The sequence below is a fragment of the Sorghum bicolor genome, chromosome 5 (assembly GCF_000003195.3).
Source record: "Sorghum bicolor cultivar BTx623 chromosome 5, Sorghum_bicolor_NCBIv3, whole genome shotgun sequence".
Taxonomy (NCBI): domain Eukaryota; kingdom Viridiplantae; phylum Streptophyta; class Magnoliopsida; order Poales; family Poaceae; genus Sorghum; species Sorghum bicolor.
Window position 1 is genome coordinate 63,370,977 of NC_012874.2, and position 18,185 is coordinate 63,389,161.

An 18,185-nucleotide genomic window follows, 5' to 3' on the forward strand; every position below is an offset into this window, starting at 1 on the left:
TTTTTTATCTACATTTAATGTTTCATGCATGTGGGATGGATGAAAAACTTTTGAATGGGGAACTAAACAGGGCCTTAAGAGACAGTCTTTTTTTTTTAACTTACACTCTAAATCATCATTTAGGGAGTTATTTGAATAAAAATCATTTCTTATATTTTTCTTATGCACACTCTAGAGAGTCAACCCTCCGCCCTTCATCTTTAGCTATTGATAAATCAAGATTGAAGAAGTATGACAATATTTGGAGATCTAATTAATAATAAAGCTGTTGGAGGAAAAAAAATCTGTACCAAAGTTTCTATTCCTACCAATAAGGAAAAATATAAAAGAGTCTCTTCAAGTTGCTCTTGGTGAGCATTTTATTTTATTTTATTAAAAAAACAAGTGTTAGGTTTTGCTTGGCATGACTTCATCTCCTTCAACATTTTTTTTTTGAAAACTGGTTCTCTGTGACAAACGAGATTTCAGCTTTGTAAGAAAAATATATAGAAATATGTTTTGGTATATATATTCTCCCAAATTCATCCTAGGAATCAGTTCTCATTCCATGAAGATTCCCCCGTTTCTAGAAAAGGTGAAAAAGTTCAGTGAAGTCATACCAATTCAAAACAGTGAGTTCATGCTCCTATCTTGACATAGGTGCCCATATTTTCCTAAATTTGTTCCAAAATATAACAGGTTTTTCTTTGTAAATATGTTTATAGGGCATTTTTCCTAGATTTGTTAGTAGATTTAACATCACTATTCTTTCTGTAATCGATATCAATACTCATGTAAGTCAACCACTAGTTAAAAGCAAACAATTACTAGTAAGTAATTGAACTCTTTCGGAGCACGTCTCATCTACGATTAAGAATGTCATGCTCATGCTCAAGCCTAACCCATCCTTATCCACAATGAGAAAGGCGACCTTGGCTAGCTTTTGGCACAATGGGACTTATAAAACCGATCATGCATGCTAGAGGACTAAGGCTCCGTTCATTTGTCTTATAAGCTATATTTTTTTGGTAGCCAACAGTGTTTTTGTATCATAATAAATTAACAAACAATACTTTCAGTCATGACTTTTAGATAAGCAAAAAGGCTCAAATACCTCTCTTCCCTGACTCTTATCTACTTCGATTCACTTATTAGGCAAAAGATTTAAAATTTTTGCATCCATTCTCTTTCAAATTCGAGTGTCTGCATATTTGAAAACAAATTTAAACCTGTGTTCCTTCGTATTTGTGTTTGATTATGGAGAGCAAGGTGCTCGGCTTTCCCCATCTTTCTATTCTAAGGCCTTTGTCGTTGTTCAAAGGCATGCACATTCCTCTTGCACCTTTCCAAATGAGGAGGTTTCTTAAAAAAAAACAAAGAAAGACAACAATGACCCCCCCCCCCCCCCCAAGCAATTTGTATATGATGATCCACCTACAAAAGCATCAATCAGAGATTGTAACAATAACCGTACCTAATGAAGACTACCTTTTGTATGTATAACAATAACAAATAAATAAATAAATAAAGCGGACAGCTTCCCGGCTCCTGCGGATCGTAGCTTCTTGACCATGGATCGGTTGTCGTGGATCAGCCTGGGCATAAAAAACCAAGAATCCAACCTAAATACTGAGAACCGAACTAAAAGTATCAAAACCGAAGAAACCAAATTTTTTAATACCTTGTTTGGTTCATAATTTGCAGGAATGGTACTTTTACTTCGGGGAACCGAATTTATCGAAATGTACTGAGTTTAAATGTAGTTATATTCTTAATAACACTATTTTAGTTTATTATATTATATATATATGGTACTTTACTTCTATAATTTTGTGAACTTGTACATGTATGTATTTGATATTATTATTCTTTAAGAATTATTTCTAAATTATGTCAAAATTAGCTTTTGAACTTGCTATTATATGTTCATGTAATCAGTTTGGTATTTTTCTATAAATATCGAAACCGAATTGAAAGTACCGAAATCGAATTTCCTCGGTACCAATTTCTGGAAAGAACCAATCAGTATCTATTTGAGAAACGAAATTTTTATGAGAACCGAAGTAACGAACCAAACCAGATCGAACCGAAGTACCGCATATCTAAGGTCAGCCGTGGAAATCTCCTCCGGTGCTAGTGCTACGGTCACCGCCACTGTGATCCGTAGCTCCGTATACGGGACGATCGAAATTGTTGCATCCTCCCCTACCAAATACTACTATACGATCGTCTGTACCGCTGCTATACGGTCCACGCCTACGACTAGTAGGTGTGTAACGCCTACGGCGGCGAGAGACTAGAGATACGGGGGCCAGGACGGCAGGCATACGGACGTGGTGACTGGCGTGGCGAGGGGCAGAACCGTCCGGCGTCCGTGGCTCCGCCTCCGCGCGTGGGAGTGCAACGGACGGGGCCGTTGCCGCGCCAGTTTCACGCGGCCCTCGGCGCGGGCACGAGTGGGCCCCACGACGATCCCGTCTGGCCGTCCCCGTCCCGCACCCCCCGAGTCGAGTCGAGTCCACTCCGCTGTCCGCTCGCACCAACTCCTCCATCCAACTCGGCATCGGCAGCGGCAGGCAACTCCCTCCACTCCCCACTCCACGCAGCCAGCCCGGCGCTTGCGCTTCCCATCACTGGGTGGGTGGGTGGGCGGGCGGTTCGTCTCCTCCTCCTCCTCCCCCTTGCCTTCCGCTTCCTCTCCGCACCACGTCCAACGGCGATGGCGCCCGCGCTCCCGCACTGCTGACATCTCGGTAGGTAGTTGGCTGGTTGGTGGGGTGGGGTGGGTGCCCGCGGGACGTGCCGCGGCAGGCGGTTGCGGGAGGCGCGGCGGCCGCGATCTCGGGCCGGATCTGGGCGCCGCGCGCGATGGAGGGCGCCGCTGCAACGGAGAATGGGGTCGAGGGGGACGGGGGCTACGTCGTCGTCATGGCGGCCGAGGTCGCCGAGGGGGAGGCTGGCCCCGCCGCCAGTGCCGATCGCGGGGATCTCGCCGCACCCGCCCACGACGCCGCGGCGCCGGCCGGATCTGCGGACGCCCCCGCCTCGGCTGTCACGGTGGCGGTGACGGCGGCGGTGGCGGAGGACGTGGCCGCCGCGGTGGCACCGGCCAAGGCGCCCGCCAAGGTGAGTCCCGCTTCCGCCTTCGCTCGCGCCGCGCGCGGGGTGGTATGATCCGGCACTGACCGTCCCTAGTCTGTGCGTGCAGAAGGGTGGATCCGGGGACGCCGCCGGGGCCAGGAAGGCGAGGCCGCAGAACGGCAGGGTGCCCACCGGAACCACCGCCGCGGCGAGGGGTAAGAAGCCCGGGGTCCTCTCGCAGAGCGCCTCCTTCCCGGCGCGGGGTGCCGCGGCTGCCACCGCCACCAAGAAGGCCGCGGCTGCGACGCCCAAGCAGGCCAAGGGCGCCGTGGCCAATGGATCGGAGGCTGCAGCAGGTTTGGACGCGGGCTTTCCTTCTTCCTTATATACTGTTTGGGTGTGCTCAGTCTTTGCCGCCTCAGTGGTGTCGTGTTGACTGAATTCTGGAGTGGAATTGAATTGAATTGAATGGAATGTGATCACTTGCAGGCCGGGCGGCGGAGAAGAAGGCGAATCCGGCGCGGACACCTGGTGCTCGCCGGTCCATGGTAAAGGCCCTTTCCTTGACTCATCCGTTACTTGAAGCTTGACATTGTTGTTCTGTCTATTTTTGGTTGCCTTGTTGTAAGACTTGGTTGGGTTCCTTTTGACTTATATATAGCCTGTCAAGTCTGGATCAGTGGATGCGGCCGCCCCAAATGACGCAGTTCCTGCTGCCCAAGAGTAAGTGCTGGACCACTACCAATCCAGATTTGGCTGCTGTGTTTTTTCTTTTATTATTATTATTATTATTATTATTATTATTATTATTATTATTATTATTATTATTCCTTTTGCATCGTGATATCAGTTATCGTCTCAAAATAGAACACGCCATGCCATTGATGTGTGTCGTTCGGACTTTGTGTCGCCTTCCTGTTTTCTGATGCTTACTATAAATGTTTTGATCAGTGTTGTTTGTCGCATTAGATTGACTAATCACACTAATCAGAACCGTTATGAATTTTGGTTTTTGTCGTTTTCTTTTGCTGAAATTATTGATATTGGATAACAGGCCGCATGAAAACACCGACAAACCACTGAAACAAACGCAGCCAGGGAAGGCGGAGGATGACGTGCGCTCCACCACATCGTAAGAAATTCCTCATGATTGGTTGATTGATAGCCACTTATCTGTTGTTCCCTGTGGTATCAATATAAACTGCTGCCATTTGGTGTTGTGTTTGCAGAAGTACCAATACTCCCCGTGCAGCAGCTCGTAAGAGTGCTGCTGCTATTGCTGCTGGTTTTAGTTTCAGATTGGAGGAGCGTGCTGAGAAGAGAAAGGAGGTCTGCACTATTTTCCACAGTGGTGTATTATTGATCCAGATTTTGTCTGGTTTTTCTTTCTCTTGTACTGAAGGGCCTTAGTCATTCCCTGCTCCCAGTTCTTCCAAAAGCTTGAAGAGAAAATCCACGCAAAGGAGCTGGAAAAAACAAATTTGCAGGAGAAATCTAAGGTGATAGCTGCTTTCACCTTATTTGCATTAAAAACTATGGGACGCTTATATGTATCACTTCTAAAAGTTAATCTATGCTCACTCAGGAGAGCCAAGAGGCTGAGATCAAATTGCTGAGGAAGAGCCTGACATTTAAAGCCACACCTATGCCAAGCTTTTACAAGGAGCAGCCACCCAAAGTTGAGTTGAAAAAGGTACTGACTTGATTTACTTCATTTTTTAGCGAGGTTCCTGATATACATTGAAACAAATGGTTCCATGTGGTTTAATTACATCCTATTTTTCTATTTGAATAGAAAGATTCACATTGAACCAGTTTGATAAGTTTCCATTTGCACTCATACAAATACTTGTTCAATTCTATTTCTTGCCATTATACATTAATGAATGCACTGGCAACTATCTCATTGTGCCTTACATTACCAGAAATTTCCACTAGAATATGGTTTTGTGACATGCTTAGGATAAACATTTTGATACTTGAGAATATGGAATCCTAAATAGATGTGTCATGTGTGTACTATATTGACTAAGATGATACCATAAAAATGCAGCCAGAATATACAGTTGTTTCACCAAAGAAAAATGAGACTATGTTTTTGTTAGAGATATGTACATGCAGATGTATTATGTGACACACAACTGCATTTGAAGCATTTTTTTTGCTTCCATAATCATTTTGTTCGCTATCATTACTGACTTACTGCTTTGTGCATGAGTGATCTATTCTTAAAATTTAGTAATCAGTACAGAATTAAATTACAATCTTTCAGTTGTGAATTGTGATCCTATACTGCTATACTTAATGCTCATATTTTTTAAGTTTCTGAAATTGTAATATTGTTGAGTGCCTATTGATGTGTGCTAACTGCTAGGTCCTTACTATGATATAGTTTAATATTGCTGGCTCTGTGATTGAGTGCAGCTTTGAAGCAAATAATATATAACTTTGAGGGCTCTATTTGAGGTCTTATAGTAACTAGTGACGTTGTCTTGCAAGATCCATGAAGCGAAATTCTCTTTCATACAGATGCCTGAATTATTTTCTATAACAATTCTCATCCACATATGATTGAATTTGTAATAGGATACTCATTAAGATTTGCAGTTAATGCTGCACCTTAATGTGGGACTAAACAATGCCATTCTTGTACACAAGATATATGTTCGTGAAATCTCTCCTTCCATCTCATAATAGGTTATTTAGAAGTGACAAATCATTTGTTTCTACTAGTTCATCATGTCATTCATGTTTCAGGATCTAGTAAACGTTTTTTTCCCTTGTCTTTTGTATGCACTGATTCACACTTTACAATGTGGTTAAAATTCACTTTCTTTATTACTGCTATTCAAATGTTGTCTTGTGTATCTTGCTAATTTGGATAGGAAATATTAAGGTTCCTGAATTATATGTTCTAGTACATGTTATTGTGTCCCATTAGTAAATTTCACACTCCTAAACAAAGTTCCTTATGCATGTGGTTTTGTAGATTCCCCCAACACGTGCTAGGTCACCAAAGCTCGGCCGGCACAAGCCAGCCAGTTCTGCTACTGCTGCTTCTGCAGATGGTTCATGTGAGAGCCCACGGAGCACTGCAAATTCGGGCAAGGTAAATGAAGTTATGGAGAACAATAAACCTCGTGTCCCTGCTAGAAAACCTGTTCAGAGGCCAGTCACAAAAGCTCCATCACAAGTGTCTGCCACCACAAAGGCTGAAGCAAGACCTGCAGTTACAAAGGCGAAAATCTCGAACTCGAAACCTAAGGTTTCAAGGGCAAAGGTTGCGCAAGCGCAAGATACCCCAGTCGAAGTCCCGCCTTCAGTACCTTCTGCCCCAGAAGAGCTCGTAGTTGAACATGGCGTTGGAGAAGCTACAGGTCTTGATCTGGCTCCACAATTGGTTGCTTCGAATGAAGTCCCAGTCCATGGTTGATAAATTGCGCATTTTGCCTATTTTATTTCCTTTTTGCAGTCCTGTGAATAGTGAGGGTGTGTGCTTCATTGAAAGTTGAATCGTTCAAAGTGTCATGGTTTATCGTTTCCGGAGTAGACATCCATTTTTTCAGCTTGTCATTGAGCATGCCATGTATATTGCTTCATATTGTCTTCATGTTTAAAATTCCCAGACTTTGTGTATATTGGATTTGTATGTCGCTGGACATCCTAGGATTGTTGCAATACATTAAGGCAACTTGTGGATTATTTTGTGGTCGTGTTACTCTTACCTTTTTCCCTCATTCTTGTTGGTTTTACATCAACTACAACTTTTTCGCTCTAGGGTCAGAAATGGCTCATAAAGAGATGTCTAACGTCTAAAGTCAAACGTAAGTGACCATATTTCAAAATCTACTCTTTTCTCTAAATCACGCAAGTAAGTTAGTGAGTAGGTCTCAAGTGAATGATTTGCTTGTATTTATCATTGCTGAACTAGTCATCAAATGCAATAATGTCACTATTGTTCATGGCACTTTGTAAAGGTCAAAATAGACATTATACTTGTTTAACAGTAGAGCAAATAGTGTTGATTCACCATCGTCTTTTATCATCGTATAGGTCACTATATATATAGTTTTTTAAGGATACTAGGTTCGTGCCCGTGCGTTGCTACGGGACAACAAAACTTTTATATGTACTAAAAACACACAGATCACACGATAAGATAATAATATTACAAAATTAAATATGAACGGTAAAGTGACATTTAATCAAATAGACAAAGTTCATACAATTAACATTGTTGTTTAATAATGGGTCAAAAAATTGTTTGGAAAATAAGAAGGAAATAAAAAAAATACTATTATGCCTATCCTTTATCTAAAGCATATGATCCTGATCTTTTCCCTCTCTTATCCCGTGACGTGAGAAGTGCGGTCGATAGGGTCGACGGTGGGGCGCAGTCCAACCAACTGCACGGATGCTGCGCGCGAGCGGGGGTGTTGGCGCGTGGCACGACTGCTAGCAGCATGGCGCAGCAGGTGACGCGGAGGATCCACGGTGCGCCGGGCAGTAGGCGCGGAGCTCATCCTGCTGTCGTGCCCACGCTGCTGTTCTCCGCTCACATGTCGCCTGAAGCCGTGATGGACTGGACATTTGAACGGATTGTTTAGATATTTTCAAAATTCCAAAATTTATAAGATTTCCTATCAGATGGAATCTTTGGACGTATTCATGAAGGCTAGTTAGAGTTAGTCTATGGTTAGACAATAATTATCAAATACAAACAAAAATGCTACATACCCTAAGCCTGAGTGCGGCCTTAATCTGAATGAGCTTTCTCCATTTTTTTCTTTGTTTCTATAAGGCCTTGTTTAGTTGGCAAAAATTTTGGATTTTGCGTACTGTAGCACTTTCGTTTGTTTGTGGCAAATATTGTCTAATTATAGACTAATTAGAATCAAAAGATTCATCTCGTGATTTACAGGCAAACTGTATAATTAGTTTTTGTTTTCGTTTAAATTTAATACTCCATACATGTGCCGCAATATTCGATGTGACAGAGAATCTTGAAATTTTTTGGAAACTAAACAACACCCAGTTAAGGTATGGGCTCCGTTCAAAAAAAACCAAAGAATGGATAGAGCCTTATGAGTTACGATGAAATAGTTAACAGAGATGACAATGGTGATATTCGTGTGTACAAAATATGTGTAGCCATTTCTTCAAAATACATACATAGTAAGTTTGTAAATAAAAAGTCATATTGATTATTGAGTCACTCATGTCAAGGATATTTGTGTCTTTTTCAGTCCTCATTTAATACCGTTAAGTCTTCTTCACAGAATAGAAGCAAGTGAAAGCTTCATATTCAAAAAATAGGGGTAAATTTGTAAAGTTAAAAAACAAGGATAAACGCGCAAGAAACACAAATTCACAAAATAATGAAATAAAACCATGCATTATTGTGTGTTAAAAGATACTGGACTTCAGAAATAAGAAAGTGAAAAAATAAAATAAGAAAAGTGGGAAAACTGGATACTTTAATGAATCTCAACAACATCTGTACTCAGTAATTATTGTAGGATACCCATCTCAACAATGAGGAAAATGGAATCATCGTTGCGAATCCATTCCTTCCAATCCTTGTTTTCATCAATCCTAGGCCATTAGACATCAGTAGCGAGCACCACAGGGCAACAGCGCTGCAACATATTCCTTCCTTCTCCTTGCCTCCATTTTTGTTGCTTCCCCTCTCTGTTCTGGCTGATGGGTCTTCCAAGGACCAGAGCATCGCAGCTCCAAAGCAACATATTGAAGTACGTGTGTCATCTTGCTCTTATTGTGAAAATGCTAACGCTACTGTAAAAAGAAAAGGACAATATGTTTCTTGAAAATGAAGTAAATAGTGAGATAGATTAAGATTCATGCCCTGTCAAAATTAAAAACAGTTTAGGGTTGGAGAAATCAGAGAACCTTAATCACTAACATGCTATCAGTTCACAAGCCATTAACAATTATGTAGTGTATATAGCTTGACGGGATTGCTTACTGTAGCAGATCACAAGCTGCCTCCACAGAGCTCACGGCTGCTTGCTTGCTTGCTTGTGGTGATGAACAGTGTCGAGCAAAATTTTAGAGCTATTGTTCAGAGAACTAACAGAGAGAAGGAACTACAGCATCTGAACAACAATATGTATAACTCAGTAAGCTGCTCTTGTTAGCATTTCTATGCACTATTAGCATAATGTATTCGGCAGGTATATAGATGGACAGATAAAATAGACATGTATTCTGCACTATTCAGATTTGGGGGGAAATCAGGACCAATGGCAAGCAGAGAAATTAAGACCAAATTGTGAGGGGTGCACTGAAGAATCCTTTCCAAATCAAGGAAATCAGAGGAAAAGTTAGAGGGAGAGAGATGGGGTGTACCTACCCTGAAGAATGGTGGTTCCAGGAACAACAGAAACATCCTTCATCAATCCATTCATATATCTATGAAATGACATCCTAGCACAGACAACTAAATAAAAAACTTGAATTAGAGATCTAATTTTGAACAAGGTGTGTTGCTATACCTTGTACTCGTTCTTGGGGGTTGGCGATGTCCCGTTGCGAGCCTCCTTGTACACGTTCTGGAACCAGCGCGCAGTCGCCGACCACCTCCGACGGCGCCTTCCACTCACACTCCGACCAGCAGGCTCCATTCGGCATAACATAGTACTCGGTGCACCTGGGTTCTAGAGCTCAACGGTGCCGACGACGGCTCCGGTCAATTTACCATTGCCACCTCCAGCTTCCATGTTCTTCCATGCCTAAAATTTGGACAATCTGTACCCTGTGAGGATACATGGCCATCTATCTGCATGTCCACCTTCTATATTGGTGTTAAAATCAACCAAGTAGATGGGGCTTCAGGGTAATACGTAGTGAAGCAAAAAAAAAATGTAAATCCATAATCTGCAACTGCAAGTCTGCAATATCTCATAAAAAAGAATAGATTTCACTTAAACTCGACAAATGACTAAGTGAATAATCTTATAAAAAAACAGATTTCACTTACCTCAACTCGACAAATGACTAAGTGAATAATCTCATAAAAAAATAGATTTCACTTAGCTCCACTCGACAAATGACCAAGTGAATATCAATTTTAAATGCAGCTTATGACAGTACTTTTCTTACCTAGATAGTAGCTTTCAAACCAAAAGCTATGATAATAACAGTGATATTTGCATTTGCAACCCATTTAAGATTTTCGGAAGGATGCCCTCCAAGGATTTTGAATCGTATTCCAAAGGTGCTCACCCAGATAAAACAACAAAGGACATTGGGTGCACAATAAACTGAAATTCCATTAGAACAAATTACGTCTACCAAGTCTACCAATTATATTTTCCCAAAAGATGAATAGTTGGGACATGTTAGATTTAAAATACCTTATTTTAATGTAGATCTGAACACATAAAGGTAGGAATTTGGAGCAGCATGGGTGAACTATGGTGAGTTGTCCTTGGGCTATTAGGTCATCCATAGCGGCCCGCCAAATGCACTGACCTCGGGAGATAAAGGCCTGCAGCCTAAAGAAAAAGAAAGAAATCAGACAATGAATTGTTGTGGTTCAATAAATAAAATAAACCAAAGTTTTAGAGTAGCATCCCTTGGCGCTCATATTTAGTTTGTGGTCTGAAACTAATAAGAAAAGAAATACCACGAGTGGAGACAGAATTTCACTAACTGCATGAGAACCACACCAGTGAAAGATCCGCCGTCACAGTACCAGACCTTCACTCTATTTCAGTTATAGAAAAATATAATGAAGATGACATAACAACAGACAATAACTAAATAATCAAGAAAAATATATTGTTTTAGTGTCAGCAAAACCTCTGTATGAAAACTTATCTGCAATATCTTAAGTTAAACCTTGAAAACTATAGAAAAAGGGCACAATAGCAGCTTCAGCATTGCACCATAAATTGCCACAGGCACAGCCTATCAAATTCTCATACACTATCATCAGTTTAGATTTTTCCTAATTTGTGATTGCTTTTTCACTGGCCAATTCAGAAAGGAAGTTCATTAACTAATGTGGTTGTTCCTAAACTATCAGTGCGATTACACATTACAAATGAACATCACAAAAACTCATAAGAGAAAATGAGGAAAGCATCCATAGTTGACAGGAATGTGGAACCTATCTACAGAAATTAAACGAAAAGGAAACACATTCACATAGGATGAAAACTATCTTTAACTAAGCAAATTCGAGAGGATCTGACGTGAATATATAACGGCTCCTACTTCTACCATAATCTAATTAACCTTTAGCATCAATAAGGCCCTAATTATAAGGTCAAAGGACATTTTCTCACGGGAAATAGCCAGACAAGATCAAAGGGATAGGGAGAAGAAATTTCAGTTCTCAGCGAGGAACAAGAGATTGTCCTCATCAGCAAACTTGGGTTATGCAGGGGCAGACATGTTAGTCAAGAATATCATCATTGTAACAAAAGCAAACATATAGCACAGTCCACAGTCAGTCTATATATTATTCTACAAACATTGGTTTATGTAGGGGCAGAGATGATTATTTTTAGATAACAAACAATGACCATAAGAAAGTCATACATATGCTATTTAGAACCAGACACCTAGGTGAAATGGCTCTTCTCATATAAAATGATCAAACATACACATAAAAATAACAAAACTCACCATCTGGTTTTATGACCGATTTTGATTCTTATGAGAGAACACAGATAGTTAGCCAGCAGTACAAGATGTGACAATGTCTCGCATCCTGGCATTTGCAGCATAAAGTGTGCACTCTAGCAGAAACGATTTTGCTTAGCCATTAATAATCTATAATTATTCAAGTGTTTTGAAAGGGCATCTGATCCTTTTATACAGACAAGTTTGCTGATGAGGACGCCGGATAAGTTCGTCGTCCGCAGTGCATTTGCCAACCATTGTGGATCAAATCCTTTCTGCACAATAACTGTGTAAAATTGTCCATTGTCAGCAAGAACAAAAGGGATCGAGAAAACAATGCCATCAGTGGCTCATCATTAGAAAAATAAAAAGAGCAACATTGGTATAGACAAAAAGAACATTGCAATGCACTGATGTGCAGACAATGGACTTCTCATGGTACTTGTACATATTTGTACAAAACTGAAGTTAGTATGCATAATACATGCATATACACTTGTTACCAGATCAGATTCGAGCACAAATACTAAGTTCAGGTTTGGGTGCGTGGTTTGGCATAGGAGGAAGGTAGACCAAGGGGCAAACGTACCTGGTGGTGCGAGGGCCCCTCATCCATCCTGACTCACCACCGCGCGGATCCTTGGACGAGCACCCGCCAAGGCCATCGCAGCCTCGCCTGGGTGTGGTTCGCTGGGGAAGATGGAGCCCACGCGTGACCTTGGAGAGGAGCCTGATACGGCCGCCGCCGGGGAGCTCACTCGTTGCAGAGGCTGAGCTCGCCCGTCGGGGAAGACGGAGATGCGTCGTGTGACCTTGGAAAGGTGCCTGCCCAGATGGAGATGCGCCGTTGAACTGGCAGGGAAGGCTCTCTTCCTAGGCAAAGCCACCGCCTACGGCAGCGATGGGAGCGGCTACGGCGGGTGGCCTCGAACCGCCGACGCGAGCGACGAGCGCCTTCCCCGCGGCGTGCGATCTCGACGCCAACAGCGGAGAAGCGGGTGTAGATGTTCCAGGGGCTCGCGGCGAGATTGTGGTGGCAGCCAAGATTAGGGATCGTGAGATTTGGAATGCAACCACGCCGAAATGGCCTGAGATCCGATGAAGCCCCAGCCAGATCCGGCCCCCCGAATCACCGCAGCCCAATCGAAGCCGCCCTGCCTCACCTGCGGGTGGTGGGTGCGTCCTCCTCGGTGGGGGATCTGCGTGGCGGAGCTGGACGGCGGCAGCCTGGCGTGCGTCCGGCGGAGTGCTGGGGCAGCCTGGCCTGCGTCCGCCGGCCGCGACGGCAGCAAGCGCGGAGAGGAGAAGGTTTAGGGGATCTGCGTGGGGGAGCTGCGCGGCGGCGGTTGGCCTGGCGTGCGTCCGGCGGAGTGCTGGGGTTTAGGGTGGCGTGCGTCTGCCGGCCTCGACGGCAGCAAGCGCGGAGAGGAGAAGGGTAGGGGAGCTGCGCGGCGGTTAGCAAGTGGAGATCTTCGTGGTGACGGGAGAGGAAGGGCGTTGCGGGAGCGAGGCAGGCCGATGGATGGTATGACGATACCATCCGGATCTTTTTAGTTGTAGAGATAAAGGCAAAGGCGTAAAGCACTTTGCGCTTTTGATAATCCTAAGATCATGCTTGTGATGGTACATGCCTTAACCACCAATTCCACATACTTATGAATCTCTTTGATCAAATTAATAAATCGATAAAGATATGTGCCTCGCTTTGATGAAAAAAATCAATATGGATATGTGCACCATTTTGAATTAATTACGTAAAAACAACTATGAATTTAGAAAAGTCAAACATCTTAAAATTTAGAACAGAAGGGTATTAATATATCTTGCATTCATTCTAGCTATGTCTTGTGGAAAGTTTTGAAAACACATTTATTCAATGATTAGAAAGTTTTGAAATTTGTTCTAGATTTTATGTATATTTTTACCATTCTGCTAAAGCAATGTGTCATTTTTAGAGACATTTTCATGAGCTCTAATTATTTTTTTTAGTTTTTTCATGTCTCAATCTATCTTTAGATTTTCTTTGGAATTTTAGAACCGTAGATAATTTTTTACGGATTAAAAACCTCACAAGATATTTGATGGTTTTTTTATATAACAAGAAGTACGAAACCTGCTTAAAACCCATTTCAAGCCAGGGAAGTGAGGCAATTTAAACGGGTCTAAAAATTGAGAAAATAAAATATATGGTTTTATCGTGTGTGCGAAGAAAAAATAGATCACTACTAATCTCTTGGCGAAGAAGTGCTAGCACAATTAATGGGATGCTGGTTTTGAAGTTGAGACAAATCTCTAGACTAACTAGATGGTACCCCACGCGTTGCCGCGGAAGTTTATAGCGCCACACATGGCGAGAAGTAATCTTGGATAGATAATCTATAATTTACTATTCATAGTATATATAGTGATTCCCTTTTTTCATACAGGGGCAGGTCTGATGGTTTGGGCCACAAGGACCATGCATCATGTGTTCAGCAACCAATGCATACGCAAGCGGATCTTCACAGGGATGAGGAATCTCGGCGCTTATATATGTGTCAATAAATGTCGGGCTTGGGTGAGAGGTATCACGATATAGCCAAACAATAATGTGAGCATGGGGCAGGCCACGCTTCTGAAACTCCACGGTGTGCAGCACTGTTTAGAAATACAGGGAAAAACGCATCAGCTACATAGGACAAAGTAATCATATCATTTTTCATTCTCTAAGTAGCAAGATTCATTCGATCAAAAACCTACCCGCGCTGATAGGTCCGAAAGCAGTGCCATCCTTTATATCAGCCAAAAGTTCTTCAAGCTTCATAGGCCTTATTTAGTTCACCCTGAAAACCAAAAAGTTTTCAAGATTCTCCGTCACATCGAATCTTGTGGCACATGCATGAAACATTAAATATAGATAAAAACAAAAACTAATTACACAGTTTAGATGTATATCACGAGACGAATCTTCTGATCCTAGTTAGTCCATGATTAGATAATATTTGTCACAAACAAACGAAAGTGCTACAGTACCGAAAAGTGAAAACTTTTCGGAACTAAACAAGGCCATATTGTATACTCTAACGACTATATCTGCTCTGTCCGTCGCTTTCTGGCCAGGCGCAGCATATAAAGCTGTTGTAATCTCTGGCCATTTTGGGTTACAGGTAAAAGTAACAAAGAAGTCTGGTGGTCCATATGTTCTACAGATGGCAATACCATCAAGATAATTTTGTATCACATAGCGTCTACCACCGGTATGTGAAGCCGGCAACACAGTTTTCTTGCCAATCTCAGCCCCGTCCACACACCCGCGATCGACAGCATCAACTATACCTTGCATGTTCTCAACCCGTAGCTTATCCTGATTCTTAATGATATACCAGAGCCTACTTTCATCCACCGAAGCACGCGCATCAACTTTAGCCTGGGCAGATAAGGAACCGTAGCAAAGGTATGGATTGGGTTGATTTTTTCTATAGTGGAACATGTAGTGGAAATAATCTTGCATAGTCAATTTAACTCTGGCGTTGCGACCACTGACATCGACACCAGAGTAGAGTACCCCTACCTGGTAACCACGCTCACCATAGGGAAACAGAAGAGGGTACTGCAGTGACATGTAGGCAGGATGCAAGGAAGAAATCTGCTGCAATTCACCGGTCCTAGCCTGTATCACTATATCTCGCTGGAAAGTCTCTAAGGAAAAATCACCAACGACCAGCATGGCGAGCTGGTCAACAACAGGAAGATTATATTGAACCAGATCACCCTCTCTCGCCCCGACAATTCTGATTATGAATTCTTCATCCGAGTTTCCTTGCAGCCTATCTCTTGCCAACCTAAATTGCTTTGCCAATGGATTGTGATCATCCAACATCCTAAGCAGCTCATTAATAGTCGTGGGTTCTAAAGGTTCAGAGGGACGCTCTGTTGGGTTTAGGGCACGCAGCCTATTTCTCACCTCATTCTCAGTGTCATATATGTATAGCTGAAGAAACTTTGGAGGGCCGCCGTTTGTAGGAAGAAGCGATCCTATTCGATGGTGAACCTGGCCTGATATTTTGAAAACAGGCGGCCCACGACCATCATTCATAGATCTATCTATATTTGCACCCATGGACGTAAAAGCAAACAAGCAATTGTATTGCCTTATGTTTTTCAAAAAGCGTTTACAACGAGCATCACCGTCGAATCTAGCCAGAGAAGCCAGTGGCTCAGGATGTTCCCTAAACGGAGGTATAACAATCTTGCCGCCTTTGCAACACCTATTATAGATCGCCTGCCCGCTACAGCATTCTCGAAGCCAGAAGACAGCGTGGCAACTGCCACATTCATATTCTGGGGGACCATAGTCTGAACGACCCGAAAAGGAAGCTGATTAGCACCCAGCAAGTAGATGGGCACACAGGAAACATGAGGAAACAAAAGTGAACAAAGTAAGTGGCACTCGTACAACGTCAGCAATCTTAAAAGCCTAGACAAAGCATACAAACTTTTCAAAGCCTCAATAAATTCCTCTGTGAAGCGGCCACATCCCAGTGGTTTGTCAAAAGCAGTAACGGACCCTAGTATTCCATAGAGAGACATGATAAAGGAATCATGTAAACACACACACAAGCGCAGCAGTAAAGCGTGAAGTAAAGAATCGCCACCTGTGGAGAGAAGCAGCTGTTTGTCTAAGTGTCTCTTCCTTTTAACCATCCTACGCTGGTCTAGGTACCTTTTTCGCTTACGACGAGACTCTTCAACAGGGAGCTCAACCGGAACATGACATGCGCCAGCAGCTAGTAGAAAGCAAATCAACCCGCATGAACTCTATGTACAGCGAGCAAATCAACTCTATGTACAACCGGAACATGGCCGGCGCAGCCTAGGGAGGACGCAGCTGGCGATTCCGGGCAGCGCAGGTCGCCGCTCCGGCACCGGTCGCCGACGACCCGAACTGTAACCCGGACCAAAGGCGGCCACAGATCCACAGCCTGCAGCAAACACGCAGTCACCGAGAATAGCAGAATCCAAAATCAGGAAGAAGCAAAACACCACGGATAAGAGTAGCACTCCACCTCGCACAACTCGCAACCAAGAAGAAGGACAGCGACTGGACTCACACGCCGCCTGCCACAGCCCTCGCGTATTTAATGTAGACCCCCCTCCCTAGTCCTAGAAACCAACAAATAGAGCGCACTGATTCCTGGGGCCCTGGGCACCTCTCCATCGTGGAGCCCAACAGGAAGCGAGGAGGGTCGAAAACCGACCCACAGGCACGTTGGGCCTGACGCTGTCCAAGAAAGCCGGTTTCTCAGGCTCGCGAGCCTGTTTCTCGGGCGTCAGCGCACTCGTCGCCAGGGAGCCGGACCAACAGGCGATCGACAACGGCGTACCCGTTTACCTGTGGCCCCCCGCACACTAGGGAAGCGAGAAGAGGCCGAGGACGTCACCTGCAGTTTCCTTCCGTACACAAGGGGAGCGAGGACGAGCCGATGACCGTCGATCCGGAGGTAAACGACCACCATTTTTTCTGCTACCGTGGACATCGTAGTTGCCCGTTTAGGCTTGCGGATTGAATATCTTTAGATAGATAGATACCATAGCAAGTTTTGGAGAAATTGAGGGTAAATGTTAAATAAAGAAATGTGAAATAAAATGGAGAGAGATTGAATAAAATTTCTGATAAACAATAGATAGAAATATAATGAAAAATATGAATAAATATGTTGCTGGTTCACCTTTTTAAACAGCACTTGTACTTCATCCGAATTTGTTAGCATGCTTGTTGGGAAATTCAGCACATACGCGGCACGCATAGTTTTACTAACAGCCAGGATAGCTGTAAGTCTGTAACAGCTTATGAGTAATTACTAACTACATGAAATTGTGAGCTTCAATGCTGTCACGACACAGAAATGTCAAGTTGGGGAAGTGATAATTTGTAGCGGCATTTTTAGAAAACCCTAGAATGAGCATCGCTCAAAGAGTTTATCCGAGCCCCATTATTGAACAATTAACTGATCCATCTTTAGTAACCGCTGAAAAGTAGGATGTTGTGAGAAAAAAAAGAGTTTATTGAGGTCAATATTCGTCTGTTGTCATTGGTTTTGTTAGCATCAGCTACTGGAGCTAACCTAGTAGCAAGAGAAGAAAGTAGTACCATATCACTGGACACAACTCTGTAATTGCAGAATATACTGTCAACTTCTTTTAGAGAACTTCAGACAGTTTGATCAACAAAATGATAATAATCTTAAAAACTCCACATCCTTTGTATATTATTCATCGTAGATGAAATAACCTGTTTTTTTTTCTGGAGCCAACAACCTGATTTGATATGATAAAACAAAGTATTAACTCATGGCATATCAAATTTTATTATGATTTTTAATAAAACAAAATGTATTCAAGAGCTGACACTGTGCTCCATACGTGCTGCCAATATTTCTTATCCCTGCTGCAGTACATTCAAGTAGTTATGTACGCGAGGCAGTGATACTGAC

At 42.9% G+C, this 18,185-nt stretch overlaps 1 protein-coding gene and 1 long non-coding RNA gene across 10 annotated transcripts; one reads left to right on the forward strand and one right to left on the reverse strand.

Annotated features, from left to right (window-relative positions):
• LOC8071945 (protein WVD2-like 4) lies at positions 2,556 to 6,778 on the forward strand. Its single transcript, XM_021461652.1, has 9 exons — positions 2,556 to 3,105; positions 3,188 to 3,416; positions 3,550 to 3,608; positions 3,722 to 3,783; positions 4,115 to 4,192; positions 4,290 to 4,389; positions 4,488 to 4,559; positions 4,646 to 4,753; positions 6,050 to 6,778. Exons 1-9 carry the CDS (start codon positions 2,848 to 2,850, stop codon positions 6,491 to 6,493), a joined length of 1,410 nt encoding a protein of 469 aa, XP_021317327.1. The 5' UTR covers positions 2,556 to 2,847; the 3' UTR covers positions 6,494 to 6,778.
• On the reverse strand, positions 8,437 to 13,251 carry LOC110435695. Of its 9 annotated transcripts, none has more exons than XR_002453536.1 (4): positions 12,302 to 13,251; positions 11,716 to 11,998; positions 9,576 to 10,577; positions 8,437 to 9,507 (listed from the first exon to the last, which is right to left on the reverse strand). It is a non-coding gene; the product is annotated as an uncharacterized LOC110435695 (long non-coding RNA). The 9 variants fall into 9 exon arrangements; XR_002453531.1 differs by having other exon boundaries at positions 8,437 to 8,856; positions 9,047 to 9,507; positions 9,576 to 11,998; positions 12,302 to 13,250; XR_002453530.1 differs by having other exon boundaries at positions 9,576 to 10,343; positions 10,437 to 11,998; positions 12,302 to 13,249.

Coding starts and splice junctions, on each gene's coding strand:
- LOC8071945 (XM_021461652.1), top strand. CDS start 2,848: ATGGAGGGCGCCGCTGCAACGGAGAATGGGGTCGAGGGGGACGGGGGC. Junction 3,106..3,187: donor CGGCCAAGGCGCCCGCCAAG/GTGAGTCCCGCT, acceptor CTGTGCGTGCAG/AAGGGTGGATCCGGGGACGC. Junction 3,784..4,114: donor GCAGTTCCTGCTGCCCAAGA/GTAAGTGCTGGA, acceptor ATTGGATAACAG/GCCGCATGAAAACACCGACA.